Raw genomic sequence first — 25,093 nt, 5'->3', positions numbered from 1 at the left:
ACCCGGTAACCCCCCCCCCCTTGCGTACGCCACTGCACAGATTCATTATTATTGTCGTAAACATTATGGTTTTAGAGAAATAAACCTTGACACTTGTCTCTTTTATAAGATTTGGTTTAAATCCTAGCGCGTGTTTAACTTACTGCCAGAAAACTCGCTGTCGCAGGTAAGGCAGAAATTTACAGCCAATTCAACACGCAATTCAAAACTAATGCTCCACTTACCGATCGACACAAACGTAAGGCAAATTGATAACAGACAGCGATTTTTATTTTAATTGAAATGACAACATACATTCTAATTCACTATTTGAACTCTTTGCCTTTTAGAAAAATGGATTATCGGGGAGAGGGAGGGGACTAAAAACTCGAAAAAGTAGTGAAAGAAATACAAGCAAGACTGGAATCCTTCACACATACAAGATTGAGGATTCTGTGCAGTAGGTGAAGCACAATCTATCAGAGGCAAAGATAAGAGTAGACAAATTGTCCATCACTACTTGTGTTCCTTTTTATTTTTCATTCTATGTGTATTTTTAAGGAATGGAATTCTACGTGTAGTGGAGGCTGTAGCAAGAGAATCACCTCTGCTTGTTCGTACTTTTTGTATCAATTCTTCAACCTGATGTTGCAGAAAAGAGAATGAATGAACATGGTGATGGACACTGGCTATACTAACAATTACAAGGGAAGGTGGCGCTATAATCCACTCCCTTTGGCCCAGTATCCCCCCCCCCCCCAAAGGAAGAATGGACAAATGAGGATTGGCTACTAAAAATTGTATACATAAGCCTCCCTTTTCGAAAATACTGGATATGCTACTGAGCATAATATATAATTACCTATATATCACAGGGTAAATGGTATCAGCATCAAGTCATGTAAAGATCAGCATTAGGCAAAGAACCATTATTTGAAGCAAATTCATTATTTACATACATTTCTTGCTTCACAATATTTGCATTTTAGATACTCCCATTATGTTTTTGCAGTGTGTTTCTATGATCATTTCATGTATCTGAGGTTGTAATATTTATCCTGACATTATCTCCATAATTTGATTATTCCATTTACCCATGCTGCCGTTTAAAAGTTTACAATCTCCATTTTGGCCAATCTGGATGTGATCAGCACCATGCCTCTGCCACCTTTACCACCCAAGTTTGCCCAGAGTTACCCATCAGTTAGAAACTAAGTGAATTGCAGAGCTGCTTTATGAAGACATATTTCCAGAAAAATTCTTACCAAAGATCAGCCAACCTTGGAATCGAGAATGCATAGCAGTCAGTACACAGCATAAGACAGTATCTTACATCATCTTATAATATAGGGAATTAACATCACCATACTGGACGTTGAAAAGAAAGGTTTGAATCAGAAATTAATTTTTAAAAAGAAAGGTTTGAATCAGAAATTAATTTTTAAGTGAAGCATTCAAACATACAGGGTGGTGCAAAGGTAATAGGGCAATAAAAGCATGTGCATTGTTTGGTTGCCTCATTACTTTTGCATCACTGTATATACAAGGCTGTGCAAATATGAACAATATTGAGACAGAATAAAAGTGTGACTAACATATTGAAACTGAAAATGTTACTTTCAACGTGACTGCCTAGTTTGCGAGCATATCCACCAGTGGTCCAAAAGACTAGGATTCAGGCAGGATTATTTTGGTTCCATGTTTACTGATTCTCAAACAGCCTACATATCATCATTACTGCCAGACCTTTTCCTGTTCAGCTCCTCCTCTAGGGGAGCAAAGAACTGAAAGTTAGGAGATCTGGACTATATGGAGGATGCAGGAGGAGGTTTCAGTTTCTTGGTATAAATGGCCAAATACGGGCAAGCATTATCCCGGAGAAATGGCACCAACATTTGCACTAATTTTCTTTTTTCATAGTGGTCTTTACTGGGCCTTTGAGATTGGGCAAGTAATATTTGGTATTGTGTGGCAATATGTAAGGAAATACACCTAGAAGGAAGTGGTCATAATCATCTCTGCTGACCTGTTTTTCGCTTTTTTGGGCAAATGCTTATGTAGTACATTCTCCACCATTTCCTGGCTATTTGTAAATAAGCTGCACCACTTATACAGCTGAAAATTTGATAGTGATTCCTCATCATATTTTTTTTTCCAATATGAAACACGTGAGGCATTGATGATATTCAGGGTGAACTCGACAAGGTAGATTTTTCTTTTGTTGTTGTATCGCATACATTGAAGACTAGGAACCAGTGTTGCCACATGAAGGGAAATTTCCCTTTTTGAAGGGAAATTTGGAGCTAATTTTAAGTGAAAAGGGAAAAGGGAAATTCGATTAAAAATAGAGAATTTTCAGGGAAATTTTAAGACAGACTAAACATTAATTATATTAACATTATAACAGATTCCAGTTTTGAAAATGAGAACTAATTATTTTTTTTTATTTTCTCGTATACTTTGTTCTGAGAGGAAGGGTGGAATTTGGGTTGACCCACATCCGGCTACCGTTTGGGGCCGGAGGTCTTTGGCAATTCACTCTTATGGGAGTGGGAGTCCGAGGGTATTGTTTATTTAAGCTTTCGCCGGTTCTCTGAATCTTGCCTCAAACACTACACGTGCAAACCATAAATTTATCTTTGTCGCAAACCTATCTTTACTTCAGTCTTCATTGGACACTGGGTGGGTTATTCGTCGTGTGCGAGTGTTCAGTGGAAGGCTGTGCCCGTCTTGGACGACGGGAGAACAAGGGAAGCAAAGGAAACCATCTGGAACTCCAGAATATATTAGAAAACGTCGTGGAGAATTATCGGAAGATGAAAAAACACCGCGGAAACAAGTTAAAAATTCCGTGCAGAGTGGCAAGAAGTGACCAACAATGGATTAAATTTTAATAAAAAACTTGCTGTTTTAGAAGTTTCCACCTAATATGTGAAATTTACCAGAATAGAACATTTGCTCAGGTATGTACTGTATATCTTTTTTAATAAAACGCGTATATCCATGCGCCGAACTTAACATTTTTATGGGGAGGCAAAAATGTGATTTTCCACATAAACTCTTCATATGTGCACCTTACTAGAACAGCATTTTGTGTAGAATATTTTTAATTTTCTTCTGATGGTGTGATGAAGACAAGGGGCATTGGCCTCCCTAAATTAAATCTCTGTTTGTGTGTTTTGCTTTTTACTGATGAAAATCTTCAGTTGCCAACTATAACATAGTTTTAGCTTTCATCTCAAAACAAAAAAATTAGCTTGGTTTAGAAATAAAATCTAAATCTTCCAAAAAAACATTTGTTATTGATTTTATTCTTTATTGATTTGGTTTATTTTACTTCGCTTTTCTGACACTTTTGGCTAATTGCAAAGATGAGGATGAGTAATGATATGATGAAATTTATGAATGGACACTAACAAACAGCCATGCCCAGACCGGGATTCGAACCCGGTACCCCTGGTGTCGTAGTATTTAAGTTAAATTGATTAACATTTTATACATACATACGAACATGGGTCAACGATAATATTTAATTATTATTATTATTATTATTAATAACAATAAATCTTTAGATGAAGGGAAAAAATGGGCGAAAAAGGGAAATTTTACCCCTTGGACAGGGAAATTGTGCTTACAGATTGTGGCAACACTGCTAGGAACTCATGAAATGTCTGACAGGAGTCTACCTCGCCTCTAACATACTGTAATTTGCTTTTTTTAAAAAAAGGACAGTTCACGAGCTTTAGAATAGGACAGATATTTCGAAAATTGCAGATTCCCACAATTTGTATTTGAGAGTTTGCCCTTAATATCCACAACGCCCCATATTTTCCAGTTTGCAAACTTCTTTGGGCAGGAGTCCGATTACAATGCACTCTTCCATGCTACTGTGCACCTTTGTGTTACTCATCTTTTTCACTATTAACTGCAAAGGTGTGCATGATCTTGGATGGCCCCGCTTAGCTCCCAATAACAACTCAGAAGGATTAATGTAAATAACTTGACGTGCATGTAACAAAATTTGAAAGTATTACATGATTATACACCTCTGCGAGATATCCTCAATACATTAAATATGTTTCACTATTAGCGAACACTCCACATACCCAGGGTTGTGTGCTACCACCCACAGGGGGTGGTGGGTGGTTCACGAGTATTGAACATTTTGGTCAACATAGTGTGAAACAGATTAGTCACATATATGCAGTGCCCAAAAAATTTTCTTCAAAGCTAGGCGCCAACTCTGAAAATCAGGCACCAGGAAAACACCTACTAGCAATTGTGCATACTACAGTATGTTTCAAAAGTCACACAATTCAAACTTTGAAAATGTATATCATGAAAATTGTAAGATATATTTACACCGGGTTTTCTGTACTAAACTAATCCTGTAGGCTATCACTGGGTTCATAAATTTATGTTAGCATTTATCTAAATAAAGGCAATTACATTATTTTTTTATAAAAACATTGTTAATTTGCTGAAGACATCTGAGAACTAATTTTCAACAATAAATGCCAACTCTTGAAACAATTTGTGGGATAATTTGTTGGTGTTTGGTTGTAAAACAGTTGATTTGTGAGGTAGCTACAGCAGAAGCAGGGTGGGCATTTTTATTGGAAAACTTCTTGCACATGAGTGTAAGAATGAGCAGTAAAATACTCTTCAGCAATGCTCCAATGAATATGCCATACTGAATGAATTAAAACAAACAGTCACAGGAGCAGCGAAAGTGAGCGAAGAGAATTCAATGTAAACAGGGACAGCCTAGGATTCTCTCGAGTCCAATTTCGGCACTAAATCTTGATTTACGATTTTTCACGTAAATGTGAAAAGCCAATACTTAAACACATGTTTGTAACTGTCGGAAATATTTCGACCTGCTAGTGTTGCCATATACGAAGATATGTAAAAAAAATGGAACTTTTCGCTCAACCCATAAAATCGCCAGTCAAAAATTCATCAAATGTTGCACATGACCAATATTGGTCGCAAATGACAGACTGACATGGCATCAGTCATCAAATGTCTGATTATGACCCTTCGATAATTTCTTACATTTTTTTCTTAATCAGAAGTTAATTTCTGGAAAAATTTGAATGCTGCTTTCCGTCAGTTGTTAATTTATATAATTTTCTGTATGGAGTGAACTGATAATTTTAAGCATTGAAAAATATCTCAATGGATGAGGCTTTATAATGCAGAAAACCTGGTGTAAATATCTCTTATGATTTTCGGGATATGCCACATTTCAAAAGTTTGGGTTGTGCAACTTTTGAAAAACACTGTATAAGATGCTGAGCATCACAGTATTCTAAACATCGCTACATTATTTGAGAAAGCAGGAAATGGGGTGTTGGGGGACAAAGGGTAAGAAATTGTTACAGACACTATGGAATGCTCACAACGTTGATAAAAAAAAATCACATGCTAACTTACGCTGTACTGCAATATGAACTTAGAATCATCAAAATATCGTACATATAACAGCAAAAGATAACAGTCGCCAGGCAGAAATTTGTAGTCTCCATGGTTCGAGCCCTGCATATACGTACATACGTGAAATACGAAAGGATAGGTAGGCGTTCTGTAGTTCTTACTACCCACTTTCATAGGAAGAGTTCGGCACTGTGTTTCAAAGCACACTAGCAATATGTAATAACTAAGAGCCACATATTTCACATATTTTTATGGTGAATAAAAGATCAAGATTTCAGTACAAAAACTGGGTACATTTCAGGATCAAAAGCCTGTATGTAAAAATGGCATTTTGGTGTTAAAATGGTGAATAAAACCTGAAATTTTATTTCAAAACCACACTTATTACAGAAAATAAACATTTCCCTACATTCATGTAGTTATCAGAGTATTAAGTTTATTCCTGTGTAAAGGAGTCTATTTTTGCTTCTCCAATATTTACAGCAGAATTAATAAATTTTCCATGATTTTGCATAACTCACAGGATTATTCAAACTTCAGAAAGTGTTGCATCGGTAAATAAACTTTAATTTCGTGTTTGAGATCTATTTCGCATTTTGCAGTTCATTTTGAATCACTTCATGACAAAACATGGTAGGAAAATGCACCTCACACCTTGTTTCAAAAACATGGAAAATGAACATTACAATGTGTTACTTGATATTTCATGTTTGTCAAAAAGTATGAACATAAAATAAAACACATACTGCATGAGCGATGATGAGTTTATTTTAATCCAACAAGTACAATCTGTTTTTAAGTCTCTGCCCTCCAAAAAGTAGATTTATCTTTATTTTTTTTTATGGAAGAAAAACACTACTTAATAACATCTGATGTTAAGCATAGACAGGATTAGTTCAACAAGGTTGCAACCTTCAAATGGAGGATCAGTAAATAGAAAGACAAGAAAACATACTTGGCATTCAATTCTCGTTTAAAAACAAACAAATCCATTTGTTAGTACAGAGAAGAAAAAATCTGGTAATTTTCATGAATTTATATACATTTTTCTCTTCAAATCAACAAACAAAACTCTTGTTTTTTTGCTATATACAAGAAATATTTAGTAACAAAACACTTTGTTAATTTATATATTTTTTTTAGACTTTTAAGACACTTGTAGCATTGCAACTTTAGATGAAAATACAGAAACTGTAATGTTTGTATGTGCATTTTTACAATATATTTGTACTAAAAAAAAGAATAAATAAAAGTTTCAAGAAAGGACAAATTTTCTTGCTTACAGTGAAAGCATTTTTTTTTAAATAGAGCACTACACCAGTTGTACTTATCGAACAACTAAAAAAAAAAAGAAAGAATAATGCATTTGAGTTCACAGTTCCTTTGTTAAGATTTTGTTTTTAACCACAATCGCCAGGAAGAAAATAAATCATCTTGGTTAACAATGTAGTGTGGGTACCAAGAGTTAACTCAGACTGCGCACCAACCGTCACATTATGTTAACTGTTTTGCTTTCTGATATAACGTGTCCACTACCTTTCCCATGCTTTGGATAGTTTCCAAAGCTGATTCGTAAGTTTTGTCCACTGGTGTATCTTCAAAAACTATTAACACCCCCTCACCTTGGTCTAGAATACCATGAAACTTCTTGTCCAAAATCATTTGTGAAAGTTTCTTCTCAACTTGATTTACAGATAGCTTAATGCATTTTGAAACATAATCCACCTTTTGGGAGACAAAGGAAAAAATAACAGTTAAAACATTATGAAAACAATAGCCATACAAATAAACTTGATTTTTCAAGAAAAAAGGCACACATTTAAGGTTATTAATAAGGATGGAATTGGATGATATGATTGGTCTCAACCTGCTTAATTACCAACCACAGAAACATAATAATGTACATGGGTTTGAGTTTATGTAAAGCAATTTAATCCATGTCTAAAAAAGACAGAACTCACAGGTGACAACGAAACAACTGAACATAAACAAAGATATTATAACATCCTATATATTTCATAATTTCATCTTCTGCACAACCAATAGGGGATATCAATAGGTTAGTTGATTAATTCCATTAACTGTTAAACAGCAATGTGGGGTGAGTGGGTAATTAAAAGGACAGGACTGAAATCAGGGTTGGCATTTTGTCTGGGTTTTTTGAAAATACCCAACCTGGGTGGTTTTTTTCGAAAATTCCCAACCTGGGTGGGTTTTTCGGGTTTTTTCAGATAAAACCTGGGCAAAACTGAGTTTATTGGATTTTTCAGGTTATGTTTATAAATATATATATATCTTAAAAATGAAATACATTTTCCCCTGATAGTAATATATTGGAACATTCAATTTTTATTGTTTTACTTCACTGAATCAAAAACTATTTAATATTTTCTGTTAACATAGTTGAGAATTGACAATCGAGGTCTCACACCTTGAAATGATTAAAGTAAAAACATACATAACCCATGCCGCAATAGACTATTGAGGGCCCAGAACCTGAATGCTGGCCACACTCCCACCTGATCCTACTCTGAGGTGGGAGATCATCCAATCAGTTACAGGGTGACGTGTGTTCACCACGACGAACCCCCAGTCGTCGTCGTAGGTTTTCACTCTACTTATTTGTAGCTCCCAAATTTAATCATGATGGCGAGTGTTCACCAGTCTCATACACAGGCCGAAATCTCAGGAGACTCAAACCTGCACACTCCCATAGCCAGAGCCCAAAGCATGACCGCACAGCCACAGTGCGGGACAAATGATTAAATTATCTAAAATACTATGTTCTGAAAAACTTGACCAATAGTTTCATTCTACATTTGCTGGATGGCGTAACAGTTAATAGATCTGTGATCAGTTCCCAGTGTTGCGCATTTGCAATCCTATACTAATACTTGATAGCTGTGGTGGTTTAGTCAACCTCCATGGTTGAGTGGTTAGTACAGCACGCTGCAATGCCAGGGGTCCTGGGTTCGAATCCTGGTTCAGATGTGGATGTTTGCCCCAATGATAATACAGAGAAAATTGAGAAAATAAGAGAGAAAAAGGGGAATACTACTGCTTAGAGGTATTACTATTATTACAAATGTAAAAGAAAAGTATACAGGCTGGCTGACTGCCATGCAGAAGACCTGGGTTCGAATCTTGGGGTGTGTGATTTAAGGTTGGAATTTTTCCAGTCCTGTCCCTGCAAAAAGCAGCTCTGGAACTCACCCAGCCTCAAATCAATGGGTCCTGGGGGGGTAAAGGCAGCTGGAGTTTGGTTGTGATCACATCACCTCCAAAATGGCCGAGATCAAGAATATGTCGGGGCCCTGTTTTCCCATTATTTTTCTGGATCTTTCAAGTTTAAATATCTCTTCCATGTATTAACCATGCCAAAATTATAAGGATGACATATTTAATTGTCTTGACTGATTTCATCCAAATGGAATACCCTATCCATCCTCCAAAACATCTGGTTGTTCTGAAACTAACAGTTCCCATGGACGAAACATTACTGACCCCATTTTGGATCTCAACAAACACATGCACAATATTGTTAGAAAAAAGTATTTGTCATGCCCTAAAATATTTAAGTCTCTTTTTCCTAATGTCCAAACATGTATTTTACACAGATACTTGAAAGTGGCATCAGAATTTGGAGCTACCTTAGAATATGAAAAAACAATTTTTCATCTACCATCTCAACAAATGCAAATGTAAAACAAAATCATTCCCTGGGTGCGACATGAATTTCAGCTTAAAAACTCTAACCCTGACCCCTGCCCCCCTATTAAATTTGCTACAGATATCGTGGTCTCAAAATTGGTGTCACTTCCTCACCCTTCGTAAACCACACACTATATTATGGCGTTATTAAAATCTTGAAACTCAAGCAATGTCCTAACGTAGCTGAGACTTGGTTTTCTTAATCTACCAAAAACTAACCTCAAATATTTGCATAATTTAAAGCTCTCGCAAGGCATGTTAAATCATCCACCATCTTTAAACACGGTGACAATTTTTTCTCAAATAAAATATGACAACAATCCTTTAAGTTATCTTGTAACTCTAAAAATTGCAACTCAAAAGCTTTACATTTATTGCAAAATGTATGTTTGCGATTTTACCACCATTCACCTCCTAAATTATGATATATAATTTTAAAAGTTCTACTGCAAAATTGCAGACCGACGGATCTACAATAACTGAGTTTAGTTCCTTATACTCCGAAAATATATTGTAAACAGTTTTGGGGAAAAAGACAGCATGGTATAGAGCATGCGTGCAACATGAGGAAAGTCAGTTTTTTATTCACCATCTTGAAACACATTGTTCAATTTCACTCACATGTAATACCATTGCAGTCAAGTTTTCTAGCTGCAGAAACATGTTATCATGGTCACTAAATAGATGACTTGTCTTTCTTAGCCCATCCACCCTACCCATGCTTCTCCTAAATCGTGCATTATGTTTCGATAATTTTATTGTGAATTTACAGTGGAAGTAATGTCACAATGCTCCTGAAAGTATTACGTACAAAGCTCGAAATTGTAGTCTCTATAAAGATTTGAAAATGTGAAAAATGGTCAAAATATGGAAGTATACGTATGCATTGTATTTACTTGAGTACCGCACACCCCCTGTTTTTAAGAAAAAAAGAAAATTGTGGTAGATTATGAGCATGCTCCTAACCACAAATAACATTTATATTACATGAGCAAACAACCCATTACCTTCAATCAATGCACTGAACTGGAGGGAGGGAGGAAGGGCTCACCGTCTCAGTGCAAGGTATTGGAAGGAAAACTGAACATTTGCACACATACTAAATTTTGAGAAATGAAATGAATAATTTGAAAAGTGTTTGATTTAATGAAACCACAGTTAACTTTATTCTACTTTCACGACATTTCAATAAAATGTACTCAATTCTCCTTTGTAATGTTTCATACATGGAAAAAATTATTGTAAAAGTTGATCGTCACAGGTGAAAGAAATTATGTGGCTTGCCAATATACGGAAGTGACTGATATCTAAAGTGCTACCACATTTCAAAATTATAAGCTTTGCTCATTCAATGTTTTATCTAAATATTTCAGAACCTTTTGATTTTTTGTTTCTTGGTTATATGTTCGTATTATTTCTGTTAGAAGTCCATTTCTAGCATAATTTGAGAAACATATCCTGAAAAAACCCAGTGACTTGTACCACATTAATTATTTTGAGTATTATAAGCATGGCTAAGCCTTTATGTTACAAGTTTTTTCAAACTGTTGACAATTCTAGAACCTTACAATTATTTAAAGCAATAATTTACAACATTTTCTGAAAAAAAAAAACACAGTTTGAGTGGGTTTTTTGGTGGGTTTTTTCAAGGTGGGTTTTTCTGAAAAAAACCACATGGCGTAAACTGAGCTGGGCACTGACTGCAATAAGCACTTCACTAATTATACACCGATGAGCCATTAGGACCACCCCGACCCGGGAACATTAGCGCACCTGGAGCATGGAGAGTAACACGTGATATGCTGGCAGCATGGTATATATTGGGTACTATACAGGCTCAATGTTAGTAGTGTCTCCGGCGTCAGAATGGGAAAAGTGCCCGATCTCTCACAGTTTGATAGAGGTCAATTGTGATGGCACGGTACCAGCATCTCTGAAACGACGCAGCTTGTTGGCTGATCTTGTGCCGCTGTTGTGAGCACGTATCGAAAGTGGTGCAACAATGGGGAAACGACACACCATCCAGCCATGAGTCAACAGTGGCTCATTGATGCCAGAGGGCAGCAGAGGCTGTCACGCATTGTTTGGACCAGCCGCAGGACCACAGTGCGAGAAATCACCCACAAGTACAACAGTGGTGACCAGGACAATGTTTCACGGCACACGGTTCATCGAACACTGCTGCGCATGGGACTGTAGAGTCGAAAACCCAGTCATACCCCAATGCCGACTGCACTCCACCGAAAGCAGCGCATGAGGTGGGCACAAATTCACCAACACTGGATTGTGGATGATTGGAAAAAGGTCGCCTGCTCTGATGGATCCAGATTGCTGGTTCATCACATCGACGGCCGAGCACGTATATGCCGATTTCCATCGGAGGCTATGGCACGTGATTGCACAGTTGGGTGGAGACAAGCCAGTGGAGGAGGCGTGATCGTCTGAGCGATGTTTTCATGGTACACACTGGGACCCATTATTCTGGTACACCAATCTCCAGTATCTGGATGTTATTGGGAACCAAGTCCATCCGTTCATGTCAGCAATGTTCCCTGCTGGTGATAGCCACTTCCAACAGGACAATGCGCCATGCCACACTGCTGGGATTGTGAAGGACTGGTTCAAGGAACATGACAGTGAATTTGCCTTAACACAGTGTCCACCAAATAGCCTGATATGAACCCTATTGAACATTTTTGATTAGATTTGGAGAAGTGAGATCGTGCTGCATCACCACCGCCCCGCAGTGTACACCAACTAGAGGGTCTGCTGTTGCGCATGTGGCATGAGATACCCCAGGATACCTTCCACCACCTCCTTAAATCGATGCTTCGCCAAGTGGCCATAATTCTGTGGGCTAAAGGTAGCCCTACACTGTTCTAGGTCATAATGTGATAGCTCATTAGGTAAGTAAGGTGCTCCCCTGTGCATAGCACCATGCCATGAAGGCGTATAGGGGGTGTGGGGGTAACGCTCCACACTTTCTTGATCCAGTCGTGAGTGGGGGTGATGTGATCAGCATCACGCCCCTGACCACCTTTACACCCCAGGGTTTCCCCCAGGTACCCATGTTATTAGATACTGGTTGGGCGCCGGGGTCGCTTCCACCGTTAGAAAAGTTCCCGGGTTTGAACCGGCCGGGGATTGAACCCGGGACCTTTAGCATGGTAGTCAGACGCGTAATGGCTCATCGGTGTACATTAGTATGAAGTTAGTTTTAATGAGAAATAACATGTGTTGGCAGGAAACCAGCCTTTCTATTTATTACAGTGTTATATTAACCTCTTAACTGGGTAATTTCCTCGTCGAAAGCCCAATCTGCCCTGGGAATTTTTGTTGATAAATTGATGAATTTCGTAAACCAATATTTGAGTTAATATTTCTGTGCTCCATGGCATACCATTTAGGTATTGTTTATTCTTTTATTGGTTCTTCTTGTACTTTTTACAATATGCGAGATTTACAACTACAATATATCTCGGATTTCCTCAGCAGGAAAAACACGCCGTCGCTTCCAATTTGCCTGAGCCATTATTGCATACGCGATAGAACTGAACGTCGGGCTGTGTTCGTTGCTTCCCGCTAACTCTAACGGTTACAACAGTCTGGAAGTCAGAGCCATCTGGTGAAACAAAGAAGAAAGTAATTGTACGAAGTATCTCGTCATACACAACAGAAATCAGCAGTAAGAACATGAGAACGTAGTATCCCGTCATGCCCATTATAAATCAGTAGAGCCAGAACGGAGTATTACGTCATACCCAGTTAAGAGGTTAATCAGTTCATAAGCAATACTTTTCTAAGAACTATCTAAATGCATTGAATTGGTTATTGACAGGGACCTTGATAATGCAATAACACTGAAAAAATGTTATTTGTTGCAAAAAAAAGTGTTTATGTATGTTCAGTGACATGTTCTCAACACATTTTTCATGTATTTGAAATTACAAAATAAGGCGAATTTGCCACAAAATGCAAATTGTGGACTTTTTATGAATTTCAACATATTGTGTGTTTAAAAAATGAAATATACCATGAAAATTTAACACATCTTGTGTTTTAGGCTTCAAAATAAAATGTGCCAGATTTACACATGTATAATGTATAAGCTTTTGTCAAGGAATTTTAAGAGATACATCTAAAGTTGCTCTTAATATAAGTAATATAAATACATTTTTAGGGAGAAAAGGTGGGGTAGATCAAATATTGCTTGGTTGCAATACTAGACATATAAATGGCCGAGGAGGTGAAAATAAGAACTACCCTGATAAGAGTTACAATTCCGGAAGACGATACTTGTTCTCATGATACTAAAGTTATAGTTAATCCTTACACTAAGGTCACTAATGATGCTATTATTGGTAACTTTACTTATGTTGTAAAAGGAGAGAAGGGAAAGGAAGCATACATTAATCTAGGTCCAAATTCACAAAGTAACAATATGTTTGTCTTTAGCTATACACTAAAAGATTTTGCTACTATCCATAAATCTGAGGAAAATATAACTTTTAGCTTTGTAGAAGAATTCATGTGCTTTTACTTAAATCCAAGTAAAAATATGGCACTTTACATGGAATAATTCCTACTGATACATGAAACTACTTGTAAATGGATGTTTTCCACAATTTTTCACCTTCTATTGGAACGTTTTGCATCACCCATGCAAAGTTGCTAAGTTTTGGTGAGAGATTAAGTGCACACCATACATTACATGGGAGGTATAACATCGGTATTTGCCATGTGAGAAGTAATGGAAAACAGCATCTTCAAAATAGTTTCAAATGTACGAAACTATCATGAACAAACCTAGGCTATGTAACCTTCAAATAAAAAAATACTACTTCACAAGCACAATGATGGTATAATTGTAAATATATTTTGCACAAAAGCATACTACAATTAAAACACAAATTTTAGGAAAGTAACAGAAAAAAAAACACTTTTGAGAAAAAATAACACCAACACAATCAGGTCACTAGTTATAATAAAATGAAATCAGATTTTAATATTAATTACCATTCAGGAATATAGTTGAACAAAGCATAATTTTGCACTTTGTGAATCTTAAGACTTTGTGTTAAAATGTCCATCATTTTATATCTGACCTAAACAAAATTAGTTTTCAATATAGTAAAGTGGTCATTAGTTTATCGATAGTAAATAAGAGTTGTAATTTCCTTCATTTATACAGCATGGTTTATGGCATGTTAAACTGAATAACATGAAGTACTCACCTGAACACGAGAATAAGGTTCGATGATTCGACAAAGGTTTTGTTCCAACATTGTGTCATAAAGGCTGTCTAAATGTGCTCTAACAATTGGATCATTTTCCAATTCATCTTTAAACTTATCCACAGCCTGTAAGATGGATGCAGTAATTAGAATAAAATCAACAGATATAACTCTCAGAACTAATACAACTAGCTATTATACATTTTAGTTAATGGTTATACACAGTATGTACATGAGATGGTGTCTCAATAATAAACAGAAGAACGAAAGACGTGTTTTCATCTCGGCAGGGATACGAAAGCCCCAACGACAATGTATTTTGCGCAGACAGTTGCTGTTCCAAGAAAAATGCCAGTCAATCTTTTTGGCACACACAAGATAAGCAGATTTCATGTCTCATGGAGGAGGGCAATGGAATGTTGTGTTCTTTTTTCCGGACCTTAGGTAATCGTTAGAGGCATGCAAATTTCGTTTTTGACGAAAACACGAAATGTGAAATAACATGCTGCAATGTTCATTTTTCATGTTTCTGAAAGGTGTGAGGTGCATTTTTCTACCCTGTTTTGTCACGAAATAATGCGAAATGAACTGCAAAATGCGAAATATACTCTTAAACATGAAATTTACTGTTTATATACCGACGTGACACTTTCTGAAGTCTGAAGTATCCTGTGAGTTATGCAATTCACGGAACATAGATTAATTCTGCTGTAAATATTTGAGAAGCAAAAATGTACCACTTTACACAGGAATAAACTTAATACTCTGGTAACGACATAAATGTGGTATTAGAAGGGTTAAGTTTATTTTGTGTAATAACTGCAGTTTTTAAATCAAATTTAGGATTATATTCACAATTTTAAAACCAAAATGTCATTTTATATAGCACTTTTGATGTGATTATTCACCGCTATAACACCGAAATTGTATTTTATTTACCGCTTTTGAACCCGAAATCGACTCTGTTTTTGTACCGAAATTTTGCTTTTTTATTTACCAAAAATATGTGCCTCTAGTAATCGTGTGAGAACAGAAACAAGAAAGACGTTATCACCTAGTGCCTCCTCCGCATAATATAAGCATTGATTGATTAAGTTGGTGTTTTAAGTCCACTTTATACACAGTAAGGCTAATTGGAACTGGACATACAGTTTAAAGTGGGAACCAAACCACTATGTGCCTCTTCCAGGTATCAAACCACTTGATTACAAGGTGTGAAGGTGCTACCTTTTGGGGAGATCTATAATATAAGCATTAAGGGTGGATTGCGACAAAGTGCTGGGGCCCGCATTCTGCGAGCATTTGTTCTTCATTCGTAGATTTCATCTGTCGAAAGTCTCTCTTGCGATTATTGATATTACACGACAGTTGAAAATCCATGGAAACTTTATGGAATGAACACACTTGAACTTCAGTCCTAATTTATTGGAAATCCTTTGCCTTGGTAAGTTTGTAAGTACTGTAAATACTTCTTGCAACATCGCAAGTATCATCACTCTTTTGTATTTTGCTCAGGTAAGAGTGGTAAGTGACACTACTGGCAACCCTGCCGCATGCTTCTGCAAATTATGTCAGAGCTGTTATTTGCTTTGTTGGGTTGCATACATACAGGATATATTTTAAGCCCTTGTACCGCAGAAACTAAGCACTATCAAGGTAAAGTTTGTTAGGAAAATTTACTTGTTTTCATATCTACCAGCACGAAAGCATTGTGTAAGTTGTTTTGTGACATCCTGTATATCATGTACTATGTATTATATTATATATTGTAAAAATAAACTAATACGAAATGTAAAGGTGGACTTACTTCAGGGGGTCCCCCACCTTTATTTAATAATATCCAGGGATATAAAAATAGTGGATAAAATATATACTGTACATTATACTCCAAAATGAATCCACAAAATTATGAGATAAACAAGCAGAATATTCACCTACATTTCAGTGTTACCTCCAGTTAAGTATCATTCATTATGTTATTTTATCTTGTTTTTTATATCTGGGTCCCAAAAAAAGGTAAAATGAGGGTTCCACTGTACTTTTTTTAGTGTACTAACTTTACCCTATTATATTTAAATTTCTTGATTCTACGACCCCAGATATAACAAGCCTCTCGAAGTAATGATCCTTTTCCCGTGAACCGTTAACAATTTGGAAAAAAGTTGAAAATTTGAAGGAAATCGGCCAAAAAATACATTTCTTGCACTCACTTTATTTGCCGAGTTGCCATTCACTTCACTAGTATTCTACTGCTCGCAAGTGGGTCTGATCTAAAAATGGACACCACACCACTCTCTAGTGATATAAAATAGTACTTGACCTCTACCCTCCCCTCAGCCCAAGCATGCCAATATTACCCTTCAAGCAACTGCTGCTACCCAACGTGTCAGGCTTGTTTTGCCATTGTTATTTCTCTTGCTCTTAAATACACGAGAAGAGAATATCGAACGTGCTTGGATGTTATTTTAAATTGACCTTCACTTGTTCCTTGTTCTAAGAGCTGCTGACAACTCGTGGGGGTGGGCAGCCCGAAATGACTGCTGGACTTGCATTATTTGTCAATGTGCTTGGCAGGTCAAGCTCTTTCATCGATGAATGCACCACCTTTGAAAGTTCAGTAGGTTATCCGTAAGTGAGCAACTCTTGGCCTTGTAGCCGACAACTTCCGGTAAGCGCTTTCATTTAAAACATGCTCTTTGTTCCCTGTAACACTTCATAAAATAATGAAACTGTTAATAGATAATCAAAGCCACATATGCCAACTGAAAATCGTCAACCCACTTGAAGTGTTGTCATCCAGGTTTCCGCAAAAGTTTACTTCGATCTTACGTGCATCGTAACTCCCATTTTCCCACTTCATAAGCTTTTTTAACTGTTCCGATGTCATATTTGCCAATAAAGTGTTCCGTTGGCTGAGTGACTTCTCCCTCTTCCATTCAGCAAATGTGTGTGGGAGGAGGGGGACAATGACCATTGTTTCAGCCACGATTTTCTTGCTCCTGTGTGCACATGGGTTGTTTACAGGCAAGGGTGGAAGTGAACCCTTCCTCCTTTCTTTTGACTAAAATGGAGCAACCAGTTCTGGATACATTCTTGAAAAACAACAAAAACCATAGGACAAGTAAAAAAGAAAAAAGGGACACCCCCAACCTTTCCCAGCTCATTTTCCACCACTGTGTGCACGCCAATGTGATAAATGCATAATTCAGGTCCTTTTTCTTCTTTTTTTTTTTAATGCTGTTGTCTGCATAGGAAATATTGCCCGTATTCTTGTCTGTTGTATGGTAAAATGTAAAGCAAGGATAATTTCTTTCTTCTTCACACTGCTGATAAAAGTTCCATCTTCGATAGTTGCGTTATCTTTAAAATGCAGAGGAATTTATCTGCAGCCACCTGTTGCTCGAACTTCCAGGCAGTCTCGTTTTTATGCTGCAGCTAGCGCCAGTGTTTCGTCTAGCGTCTGCAAAGCTGTCACTTGCCGATAACAGCAATGACTCATCCAGCGCAAGGGAAAAGCCATTGTTTTGAATCTCGCAAAGTTGTTTTGATTTGAAGACAAGGAAATTCGATCTCAATAAAGAAAAACAAGAGCTAAAACAACTTTATGTTCTGCACCTTCTGATAAGCAAAACTGTAAATTTTATTTTGCACTCGACACAAGAATAAACTTCTTGAACACTCAGAGCAGTGTTGGAAGGAAATAATAATAATAATAATAATAATAATAAAAAATGCAGCAGCAGCTCATTGTAGGAATGGGCACGGAGACTGATTAAAAAAAAAAACATTATTCAAGGAGAATTTTTTTTGCGTAGCAGGTGTTTGTCATTGAGAATACTCCTAAATCCAACATTAAATCGTCGATTAACGTGAGAGTAAATAACGATCTCCCATTTTGATATCTGAAAATGTGCAGGTTTCATGAAGTTCAAGTTCTATGCTAATGGGCTAATCGGGACTAAATATACAGTTTAAAGTGAAATCCAATTCCAAATCCGAATAATTATCAAGTGCGATGCTGATTAATGTGTCTTAGGATACACATTCAGTGCAAACAGATTGCAAGTTGCGTTTTCTTTTTCAAGGTGGATTACATTGCAAGTCGAGGAAGAGTTTGGACTGCTCCCTGGAATAGAGGAAGGGGAGGGTGATCAATATTAGAGGCCAGCATAGTGTGCCTTTTACCTACCCACTGCCCGCTTGCACGCGATAACAGGTTTACCTGCTCGCCTGCCCACGGCAACGAGTCGACTTGCGTCTCTACCCGGGTTCTTGGTCTTCAAGGCGCTCTGCGCTTACAAGGTACCTGGGCATTCATCAAGACCCGGGCGCCTGCAAAACCTGCTGGAAGGAAACAGCCCTCCGGCAACGTGTCGCTCCAGGTGTTTCATCACCACGTGGACGGCTGCAGCCAGTGTTGCCTACTTACGTAGCTACTAAATCCTACGAAGTCCTAGGAGGAGCTTCTTCTCCAAGGAGAATTTATATACTTAGCGATTTCAGTTCAGCGTAAGCAGTTTTTATCTTATTGCCAGGAAATGCACGCAATATTACAGTTTCATTTATCTAAATTAATGATCGAGCAAACAAAAATCTCCTCACTGAAAACTAATTGTTTTTCATTGCATGGTGCCTTAACCAGGCACGCAGTGGCGCAACCAGAGGGGGCAGGGTGCATTGCTCACAACCTTGGACGGAAATTGTCTAGCGGAGGGGTCAGGGTGGGGGTCAAACATTAAAGTACAAGTCTCATCAAGTTCAATGCCGTAGCAAAGGGGTAGCGGGAGTCGGCCCTGAGCGCCGAACGATCTAAGTGAGAAAAGTTTTAAACCAGAGAATGCTATGGCGGCCCGTGATATTATTTGCTATTAATGTTGGTTTGTTACGAGTTGGATGAATTAATTATGTAATACGTCGCTCCATGTGAAAAGAAAATATTGTACATGGAAATTTTACATGCCATATGTATGTACATTCGGAATGCATTTATCATGCACTTTCTTTCTTTCAAAAATAGTTTGTGTGCTTGTTTTCCATTATTAGCTAACGTGAAATTGACGTGTTGAAAAAAAATATTTCTAATCCTCTGTTTCAACACAAATGCGTGAAAACCGATTTCTACCCCCTTTTTGCGTGATTTTTGAGGATAATAATGCCTTTCATGCTACTTTATTACTATTATTGCGATTGTTGTTGTTGTTACGTTTATCCAAGTACTTGCCCCCCCCCCCCCCCAAACGAGGGTAACGGCAATGCCCCTGGCTGGTTACGGCGCTGGTGTTCGCAGTAGAACAGTGTGTTGTTTGACTCGCGACTTCAGCGTCGAACGTGACATGTTTCAGTTCTGCCCTATATCACTATATATACGTATATTGGTTGTTTACGACATATACTTATGGATCCTGTGCCACGGAAAACCTATTTCAATGTGTGTGTGTGTGGGGGGGGGGTATCAACATTCGTAAATCTCATTTCATTGGTGATGTGGCTTACGAAGCTTCGAGTTCCCTTTTTTAAGTAGTGCAAATCTATTGCAGTTGGCAACACTGCAGAACGGCGTGGGCCCGGTGCAGTTTCCACTCGAAGCAACTACGTCATGCAGAGGGAGGGGTCTTCAGTTGATGGAAAGAACGAACTGAGACCTACTAGGTATTGTAAGACTGCGGGTACCCGGCGGGTCTACAATGCCTGCCAGGAACGATCTGGGCAGGTGGCCAGACAAGCTGCTCAAGCGAGGGTGTTGCGCAGGTTGCATGGCATTTCAGGAGCGATGTCTCGCGAACGGGTCTGCTCCAGGTCTTGTGCAGGCCTCTGATCAATATGAAGTTGGCTGAAGCAAAGAAAATGTGACATTTGTGACTTTTTCTTTTTGCGATGTATTTTGCACGGCCGAACCAGAATGAAATTCACACCACCACATTTTTTTTCTTGTCTGGTGCCTAGACAGGTTGCACTGTGTCTCCAGAGAGATCTTACCTTACCAGTTACTCCTGTAATTGACAATGCTCTAGTATAAAATCCAATATTCATTCTGCTCGATTATCTCCAGGCTTTTGCTGGCGCCAGTGTAACTGGTGTAAAGATTCTTCGAGTTTTGCTTGCAATAAAGAAGAGATTGTTTCCCCTTTCATCAGGTCTCCGTGCAAACAGGGTTCTCATGAAATAGAATTGTAAGAATTTCGTGGAAGAGCAACGACTGTGCACAATTAAAAGAAAATAACATTATTTTAAATTCTTTCTTGTGAAAATGTTTTAAGGTTCTATTTTCCTTCTCACAACATGCTTCCTGTGCAGTGGAACCCCGATTTTGTTCCCGGATTTTAAATTTTTCCACAATATACATTCAATCTTGATGGCCCCAGCATATTAAAATGTTAATAAATTTTCCTCGATTTTACATTTTCCTGCATTTCAAGTTTTTTCAGCTTACTCCCCTGAAAAACGTAAAATCGAGGTTCCACTGTATAACTACACAGGATAAATGGTGTTACAGTCTCCTAGGAATCTTTATGTCCATTTAAGCTCAAAATTGGTGCAAATTCCAAATTCCACAGGTAACTGTGAAAGGTGGTCGTATCGAGAGTTGACTGTAATATGTTTCTCTCAGATATATACACCCCCTGTCCTTCCCAGAATATATGTAAAACTGTACTAATATGTTGCCAACAATAAGTATTCTCCACATAATCTTCCTCAAACATAAAACCATTCACTTTTACCCAATTATATTTGGTTTTCTCATCTTGGTATGTTAGATATGATATATCTATGATATATATGCATAGATTCTTTTTACTGCTTATTTGCTTTCCTTGCCATAAATGCACATTTTCTTAATACTTGCAACGTTCAGTTAGTGTGGTTAGGTTGCTTGCCCTAAGTTAAAAAATAAACACATACTTCGAATTCAGAAACATTATAAATGTAAAAAGTACGAAATAAGCAAATATTTGGAACAATCATATCTAAAGCCATGTATAGAATAACAAATGTCATTTCAGTGAAAATATTGGAACATTTCGCAGTCATGGCACCCAGGCACACCCTTTGGGGAAACACTGCCCTAAAGGCTTGACGAAAGCAAATCTTACTTACTACAAATCCAGTTTGAAAGTTCATGAGAAGGATATGGAACCTTACCTCCTGAAAGTCTGCCAGAGATCTTTTATGACTTGCTTGAGCAACAGACTTCATAGCTTCAATTGCACTTCCGGCATACTTCAGAGCCAGTTTCCCGCTTATGATTTGTTGCACATCTTCTGGTCTGTAACAAGGGAAAAATATTCATTCTAAGATCAACTCAAATTAAGGGATTCACTACAATATGTGTTATATCTATTATCATATCTGCTAATGTAGGAAATCTTCACAATACAACTGAACTGTTACCAGCTACACCGAAATTTATTTAAATATGGTTTTATCTGAATTAAATGAACATTGACAATCACATGCACATGTGAGATTATGAAACATCTATGCGCTTCTCAGGCTGAAGAAAATGCTGAAAATAAGATAGAATTTTAAAAACAAGGCTATCCAGATAAGCCAGTCAACGTTGATAGCAAAACATACCCATAGACATTTATTTTGGAAAACAAGGATATATCCAGGGATAGAAAAAACTCAAAGTAATTGAGGAGCCAGCCCCTTTTTCTCAAGAGTCAGCGTTATTATTTTCATTGTTATATTATTGCAAATATGAGCTAATACAGCCACAAATCCAACTAAGATAAAACTACACATTTAATTTATTAATTAATACAAGATTGGATTAAAAGCAACTAATTCTTGCACCTCGGTAGCCTTCGTAAAGGTTTAAATCGTAACAGCATGAAAAACTATGCAATACATTCTAATATATGACCGACTAACATATCGCTGCAGATTTTAAAATTCGGCAAGCAACTGCGCAAACATTTATAATTGCATTTTTATTATTCTTATTTAATGAAACACATGATACAGAAAACTCATTATTTTTTTTAAAATAATGATGGAAATTTCCCTACGCAAACTAGAAACATTAAGAAACTATATATTTTTAGAACTGAATTTGAAAATTCAAGTGCCATGGTGACCGTGCACCCTGTATTTTTCTACCCCTGGATATTCTATACATTTTATTACATTGGTACAATTCTGTCCTAAGTTACAACTATATATAGGAAAATCGTCAATTTACTTATATAATGACATCTCTATATTGATTGAAATCAATACAAAACCAATTAATCTGTCCACTACTTTATTTACATATTAAAATGTATAATTACTGTGAACAACTTTAAATTGCAATGTTCATTCATCGTCCAGGAGGATTCTATGAGGTTGAGAGAATTTCATCGTATGAGTAAATATGATCACAAAAGTACAACTACAATTTATTATTCTTTTTCTTTTGGCATTTTTAAAATTCAGTGGGTTCCCTTTGAAACTCCAAAGGGACTTGAAAAAAAATTGAATTACCAAAAACATGCATCATTAAAGAAAACCAACGAAATAAAACTACTGTACAACAATATAAACAAAAATAATGAACATGCAGTGGGCCTTACTGTACAAATTGTTGTATTTTGTGTGGTTCTATAGCGCAAGCCAAAACTAATTTCTCTCACATTAGTAATTAAGCTACCCATAAATGAAAAACTTGAGTATGTATTAATGCACAAAATTACATACACGTGTAACATTACTATAGAGCAACCACAAACAAAGAACCTTAAGCGAAAAGTCTCAGTGCACCTCCCCCTTCCTTCCTTCAACTCAGGCCATAAGAAAGCATGCTCGACTATGCCCCTCCTCTCCACACAGGAGTATGATGCACAGGAGTCACAGGCTTTTTTTGCTTGTGGCACAGGAGTCACAGGCTTTTTTTGCTTGTGGTTTCACTATAGTTACTTGTTCTTGCTTAAAGAGGTTCACGATTTTTGTTTGCTCCTCTTTGTTTGTTTCTACATAGCATGACACAAGTCACCACTTACATTGGCTTGAAATTCAACGTGCCATCCTTTGGGGGAGTTGTAAATAAACTTTGATCCGAAGATTTCAGAATCGGGAAAACATAGCTGCGAACGGAAATATCTAAGTAGCTGGAGGAAAGTACATCAATTGAGACCCTGTTAGAAGTGAAGAGCAAACGTGGACCAGGCCAGTAATTTCAAAAGAATAACTAAAATAACATGGAAAGGCAACATAGCGAACAATGTACCCTGACTAATCACAACTGAAAACTAAGGGCAGATAAAAAGACTTTCCCAAATCATTGACCAGTGGGGTTCAAGGATGAACAGCTGCACACAACAGGGGTGGGCAATCCGACCTTATTGAGGAGAGGGTGGAGGCTTCCTGTGGCTGTCTCTGGATAGTGGACACCTGCCTTCCAATTATTTAAATAAAAGGTTTCCAAAATTCGAATTACTAGATGCATGCATATTTAGTTTCTGATGAAAACACTAAATGTAAAATAACACATTCTAATGTTAATTTTTCATGTTTCTGAAAGGTGTGAGGCGCATTTTCCTAACCTGTCTTGTCACGAAATAATGCGAAATGAACTGCAAAATCCGAAATAGACGCTTAACCTTTTGGAGCCCAAGGCCATTTTCACATGCAAACCCCCTTGATGCAAGAGCCAATTTTGAGCAAAATGCAGAGTTTCAATTAAATGAGTGTAGATCGAAGGCTAATTGCCCTAGAGAGATGAGTGATATACCGTTGTACAAGGAATGAACCACAGATTCAGACTATATAACATTTATTTATTATTATTAATTCGGCGTATATGTGGTAGGGGAGGGGAAAACACTCAAAATTCCAAAAATTTCAGGAAGAAATGGGGATCCCCCCCAGGAAAAAGTACATGACAAGTGACGACATGCACATGGAAATTATCGCTGACATGTAAGAACACAAAAATATTTGCATCATTATCATGTGACCAATGTAACGCGAGTTGTACCCCTGAAACGAAAGGCCTACACGCCACTGTCTCAAGCTTCAGTTTTCAGCGAAATGCAGGATTACATTGAAATTACTACTGTCAGTTGGATGGTGCAGGAGCAGTAGGGGAAGGGGAACGTCTTTGTGACATATCATCAGAATCACATTCTGATGATATATCAGAGGGAATGTCAAGCTCTTCTTCATCCCAATCAAAGTCTGTATCCATATCCTCCAGTTCATCTCGGATTTCATCAGAACGGAGATCACTCAGGGCAGCCATGGTCGACTATAAGCCTTTTGGGGACACAGCAGGCACAGACAGCACTATCACACTTCACACGAACGAAGCAAAGATGATGATTAAGTCTTAGGAAGAGTTACACTTCACTCAAAAAATCTTTGGCACTTGGGCAAAAAACGAGTCTCACGTACGCACAATCTTCCAGGAGGAAAAGCTAGAACAGAGTGACAAAAGCGTGCCAATTCTTGCAGCTACTTCCAAATTCTATTTTTAGACAATGCAGGATAACCTTTGTAGCCATTTGTGAAACACTGTGCTCAAAAACAAAGGCTTTTCTTCAGCGTGCCTCGAACTTACATTATTGCGACGCAGTTTCAACCACCCCTCCCCCAACTAACCACCCCTGCTTGCTCCCGCACGGAAAACATTCCTTTTGACCTCGGGTACCGATATACAAACTTCCTTCCAATGCAGTTTCCAGCGGTGAGGGAAAAGCATTTTTTTAGAACAACAAAGCCGGCCTTCCTTTGTCGGCAAAATTTTT

General features: G+C 37.5%; 1 protein-coding gene across 1 annotated transcript in view; it reads right to left on the bottom strand.

Moving 5' to 3' along the window:
* Positions 1-6,164: 6,164 nt before the first annotated feature.
* The window catches only part of LOC145996461 (26S proteasome non-ATPase regulatory subunit 11-like), a 42,756-nt gene continuing 23,827 nt past the window's right edge, over positions 6,165-25,093 (bottom strand). The window contains exons 7-9 of the mRNA XM_083132952.1: positions 21,504-21,627; positions 14,364-14,489; positions 6,165-7,143 (exon numbers count right to left, since the gene is read on the bottom strand). Of these exons, the coding sequence (XP_082989078.1) occupies positions 6,913-7,143; positions 14,364-14,489; positions 21,504-21,627 (481 nt within the window). The 3' untranslated portion in view covers positions 6,165-6,912. The remainder of the gene's footprint in view (positions 7,144-14,363; positions 14,490-21,503; positions 21,628-25,093) is intronic.

The sequence above is a fragment of the Lepisma saccharinum genome, chromosome 12 (genome assembly GCF_977018435.1).
Source record: "Lepisma saccharinum chromosome 12, izLepSacc3.1, whole genome shotgun sequence".
NCBI lineage: Eukaryota > Metazoa > Arthropoda > Insecta > Zygentoma > Lepismatidae > Lepisma > Lepisma saccharinum.
The sequence above is the reverse complement of the archived record's forward strand: the minus strand, read 5'-3'. Positions and strand labels throughout refer to the sequence as shown.